Source organism: Sinocyclocheilus rhinocerous, unplaced genomic scaffold, assembly GCF_001515625.1.
Source record: "Sinocyclocheilus rhinocerous isolate Xijiao unplaced genomic scaffold, SAMN03320098_v1.1 scaffold516, whole genome shotgun sequence".
Classification (NCBI taxonomy): domain Eukaryota; kingdom Metazoa; phylum Chordata; class Actinopteri; order Cypriniformes; family Cyprinidae; genus Sinocyclocheilus; species Sinocyclocheilus rhinocerous.
Window position 1 is genome coordinate 400,469 of NW_015660501.1, and position 5,476 is coordinate 405,944.

A 5,476-nucleotide genomic window follows, 5' to 3' on the forward strand; every position below is an offset into this window, starting at 1 on the left:
AAAAAAAAAAAAAATTATAAAAAACGAAATAAAATTAAAAATAACAAAAATATCAAATTCAGTTAAATAAAAAAAATAAAAAAAATATAATAAAATGAAATAAAAGCCTCTGCCATGGACCACCTCAAGCATATTGCACACAAAAAATAAAATAGAATAAAACAAAATAAAATAAGCATAAAAAACACAAAATAAAATAAAAAAACATATAAAATAAAATACAAATAAAATAAAATAAAACATGATGCATCTTCTGCTCTGATCTAGTCTGGTTCTGGGCCTGTCTCTGGATTCTGTCACAGGAGAGTGGCTGCAGTATGTGGGTCAGTCATTAGCGTGTGACTGTGGCATTTCTCCTGCTGCCTGCAGATGCTTTAATCTCACCTGCTTCACAGTGAACTGACTCTCACAGGCAGGAGGGGATGGAAATGTGCTCACCCCTTAGGGGCCCCTAGGGGCCAAAGTATAGGGGAAGTGTCTGGCTTGAAAGCTGAACTGATGGGCCTGGAAAAAGATGCATTTGTCTGATGCTATCAAGAGGTGAAGAACTCAAACTGGACTGGAAAAGAATCAAGTTTTTATGAAAGGAATTCCTCACAATTCAATAGTCTCACAGTGAATTTTCCATCCTTCTGTTTATGGAAGGAATTCTTCATTTGGAAGTCACTTTGGATAAAAGCAACTGCCAAATGAATAAATGTCAATGGAGGAAAAAATCTGAACCAAATTCTTCATTGTGTTCCCTTCATGTTTAAGAACTGACCTCACTGTGCGTTTACGTCATGTCGGAAATATTGTAATAAGTTCCAGAGTAGTATCATGATTACAAACTCAGATCTTTATGAAAACCTCCATTTGTGATTCAGTGTTGTTTGTTAATTGCAAGAAAGCTGAAATAAAATAAAATATAAATATTAAATGAAAAACCTCAACTTAAATGAAAATGAGAAATGTTGCTCTGGCAACTAAATGAAATAAGATGACTAAAAGAAATTAAGATGAAGAACTAAAATGACTAAACCTAAATCTAAAATAAAAATAAAGCTAAATAGAAATGTTAAAAAAACCAAAAACGAATAAATACAACAAAATCACATAACAAAATTACCAAAACGTAAACTAAAATTAAAGTGAAAACCGAAAATATAAAAATAGAACTTAATTAAATCTAAATTAAAATCTAAAATAAAATATGAATAAATACTATGATAGTATATAAATAATCCTAAAATAATACTGTTTGATATGTCACTTTACTATAGCCAATGATATCTGTTGCACATTTTTAGTTTTTAATATTTTTCAAGCTAACATAGGAATGAATTAATGCAGTGATTAAGTATTTGCTAAGTAGATGGCATGTTTATTTAAAATAAATCTAAATGTTTCTTTTTACACCCAAAGAATAGAATATTCTTATAATAGAATAATCATTATACATTTTTGTTTTCTAAAATGATGCTTTTAAGTTACAATATTTATGAGATAATAAATGACAAACAACAAATACAACTATATTCATGAAACAATGATATATGTAAAATTATTAATATATACAATATAATGTCACATATTACTTTTGATTCCCTACGGGTAATACATATTACTATTCATTACTATGACGTCATTTAATTCAATAAATTTTTTTTTCATTTAGGTCGACCACTCCGTCCACGTAGACCAGCCGCCGTTCACTATAAACACACACAGACACGATCACGTCTCTCACATCATTCCACTCTCGCTTTCTTCTCATGTAATGATTTCAGCCCAAATCAAGAATAAAAAAAAAAAAATGTTTCCAATACTATTGAATAACTATGACACTATTTTATTTATTTATTTTATTTCAATATGAATAAAATATTTTTTTATTTATTAAATACAATTAAATTACTCTGACATTATTTTAAACAAAAACAAGGCTGTTAGAGATGATTACAATTTCACAACTCATTTTTGTCCCAGCTGAATGCTCAACACACATGTACACGCACTTCTGTCCCTCACAGCTTCGTTTTCATTCACGTCATTTTTAAATACGAATTTTTTTAAAAAAATGTTTCCAATACTATTGAATAACTATGACGCTATTTTATTTATTTATTTTATTTCAATATGAATAAAATATTTTTTTATTTATTAAATACAATTAAATTACTCTGACATTATTTTAAACAAAAACAAGGCTGTTAGAGATGATTACAATTTCACAACTCATTTTTGTCCCAGCTGAATGCTCAACACACATGTACACGCACTTCTGTCCCTCACAGCTTCGTTTTCATTCACGTCAAATTAAACTCTGATTAATTTCTGTAGACTGGTACCTGTGCAAACTGAGGTGCAGGCGATTTTTTGGATGGCCTGTCCGTCACACGGCGACCCCCCGTTCAGAGGCGCGGGATTGGTGCAGCTGCGGGTTCTTTTCTGAAGGCCCCGCCCACATCGACTGTTACAGGTCGACCACTCCGTCCACGTAGACCAGCCGCCGTTCACTAATGTAATTTATTTTGTGGAAAACAATAATTTTTTTCAGGATTCTTTGATGAACGAAAAATTCAAAATAACAGCATTTATTTAAAATATAATTTTTTTTTTTGTAACAATAAATGTTTTATTGTCACTTTTGATCAATTTAATGTATCCTTGCTGGAGGAAAGTAAAAATCTTACTGACCTCAAACTTTGAACAGTAGTGTATATTATATATTATATTATATTATATTATATTATACATGTTTTCTATTTTAATTTAGATTTTTCACAAATTTAATAAATCATTTTTATGTTAAATACAAATGTTAAGTAAATCCAAGGTAAGTAAATGAGTGTCAACCATCATGTGATGCTCTTTGTAACATATCACATCATTTAGGAGAACATGATCATCAGGTTTTGTTCATGTATCTCCTGTTTTTCTGTCATTCAAATAAGAGAGACGCAGACCAAATATTGTGAGAGGCAGAAAATGGACAGAAGAAAACTGTGCTGTTAGCAGCTGTATTTGGTATGTGAGAGTCTATATTCCAGCTGACAGATCATTTTACCTTCACACATACACACACACACACACACACACATACACACACACACACACACACACACACACACACACACAGGTTTGTTTTTGTGAAAAGTGGGGACATCCCATAGGCGTAATGGTTTTTATACTGTACAGACCGTATATTCTATTGCCCTTCACCAACCCTACCCCTAACCCTACCCCTTACAGGAAACTTTGTGCTATTTCAGATTTTCAATACACTCCATTCTGTGTGATTTATATGCGTTTTGAAAAGTGGGGACATGGGGTAATGTCCTGAAAAGTCACCTTCTCCTTGTAATACCTATGTCATACCCTTGTCATTATACAAATTTATGTCCTCATTTGTCACAAAAACGTGCACACACACACACACAGAGAGAGAGCTGGAGTGTTTAACTCTTGTGTTGTCGAGAGGTGATGCTCTTCCCATTTGAGTCTTCCGGAGAAAGACACAGAAGCTCTTAAACTATTAAACTGTGTCACTCCCTCTGCTGCTATTAACTTACCGCACTCCCCTCACACACTTTCCACAGCTGTGTGTGTGTGTGTGTCTTTGAGTTCGTGTGAGGGAGTAGATTAGCTGTAAGTAGATTCCTCCTTTTCCTTCCCCATCTTTCTCATTTCAGAGTTATGAGGCCATACAGCCAATAGGACAGGACTCGTTCCAGAGCTCTGTCTCTCGCTTGCTGTTTTTGACCATTAAAAAGGTTTCAACCACAGACTAGATTTTTACATTTTCTGAAGCCATTTGCAAAACTCACCACCAGCACGATGCTATGGTGTTCTAAATGGTTTCTAAGGTGCTTTGAGTGGTTGCTAGGGCATTGCTAAGTATTTGTTATGGCAAATTTGTGTGGTTGTTGACAGAGTTGTTATTGTTGAATAAAACTAAAACAAAAACTATTAAAATTAGTTTTCATTAATTGAAATAAAGCTGAAAAAATATAAATATTACATGAAAAAAAACAGAAATTAGAAATAGTGCTTGGCAACTAACTGAAATAAAAATAAAGCTAAGTAGAAATACAAAACAAAAACTAGTAGCCATGACAAAAGGATGTAACAAAATTAGAAAACCTGAACAAAATTAGAATGAAAACTGTAGACAGTGTTGTTATTGTTAACTAAAATTGAATTCAAAACTATCAAATCAGTTTGATTAATTCAAATTAAACTGGAATAAAATTTTTAAAAAAAACTTAAAATGAAAATTATAAATGTTGCCTTGGCAAATAACTGAAAAATAAAACTGAAAAAATGAAGATAAATAGAATTAAAAAATAATAAAAATGACAAAAAAAAAACATTAATTACTAAAACTAACAAACGAAAACTAAAATATATAAAAATAAAAATCTAAAATATATAACAATATAAAAATAAAATCTAAATCAATAGTATATATATATATATATATATATAAACACCAAGAGATTGTAAGAGATTGTTAAGTGCAAGACAATTACTTGCCAAAGTTGTTTGGGGTTTGTTCAAATCCTTAAAAGGATAGTTCACCATAACATTTAAATTAATAAATATTCTTTTTATGTTTCAGAGAAGAAAGAAAGTCAGATTTGGAACAACATGAGAGGGTAAGTAAATGAAAATGCATAAATGTAAACGAGCAAATGATGACAGAATTTCCATTTTTGGCTCAACTATCCCTTTAAGTAGGCACAACAATGATATTTTAGCAAACACCACTAAATACCACACCACTTAAAACCCACAGTAAAATCACTCACACACACTGACACACTTGTGTTTTGAGCCAAAGCTAACTAAACGCCCAGCATTAGTGAGCTGATCTCAAGCGTGACATCGCTCAGGAAAGACCAAACCCCAAAACACTGAGTCACTAAATCCACTTTGATGAGGAGGAGAGGATGACAGGAACAAGCACTGGAGAAAAATCAGTTCATAGGCATCAGATACCATCTGACATGCCCACACACACATGCAGTCCTACTTTCAGAGACCTTTAATCAGTGAAGATTACCAATGAAAACAGGGCAGGACACTAATGCAGCCAAAATCCCATGAGAGGTGAAAATGCTCATCTTCACAACAGCCACAGCTCTTTCTCTGATTAATGCACCCTAACTAGGGATTTGCGTACCCTTAGACTGATTTGTAAAGGTAAAAGTAAGTCAATTTTATGTTGTCTCAGTGTATCCCATCGAGAATTCCTGTTAAATGCCAAATCAATTCCCAAAGTTGAATTAGAAAACAGGACACAGAATTGCAGGACACAAAATCCTGGAATGATAGCCTGAAAAGTTCAAAATATATATATATAGATAGATGAACGATAGATAGATAGATAGATGAACGATAGATAGATAGATAGATGAACGATAGATAGATAGATAGATGAACGATAGATAGATAGATAGATAGATGAACGATAGATAGATAGATGAACGAT

At 32.2% G+C, this 5,476-nt stretch overlaps 1 protein-coding gene across 1 annotated transcript in view; it reads right to left on the bottom strand.

Annotated features, from left to right (window-relative positions):
* The window catches only part of LOC107725175 (netrin receptor UNC5C-like), a 115,781-nt gene that overhangs the window by 50,958 nt on the left and 59,347 nt on the right, over nt 1-5,476 (bottom strand). The window contains exon 7 of the mRNA XM_016534347.1: nt 2,331-2,498. Within this exon, the coding sequence (XP_016389833.1) occupies nt 2,331-2,498 (168 nt within the window). The remainder of the gene's footprint in view (nt 1-2,330; nt 2,499-5,476) is intronic.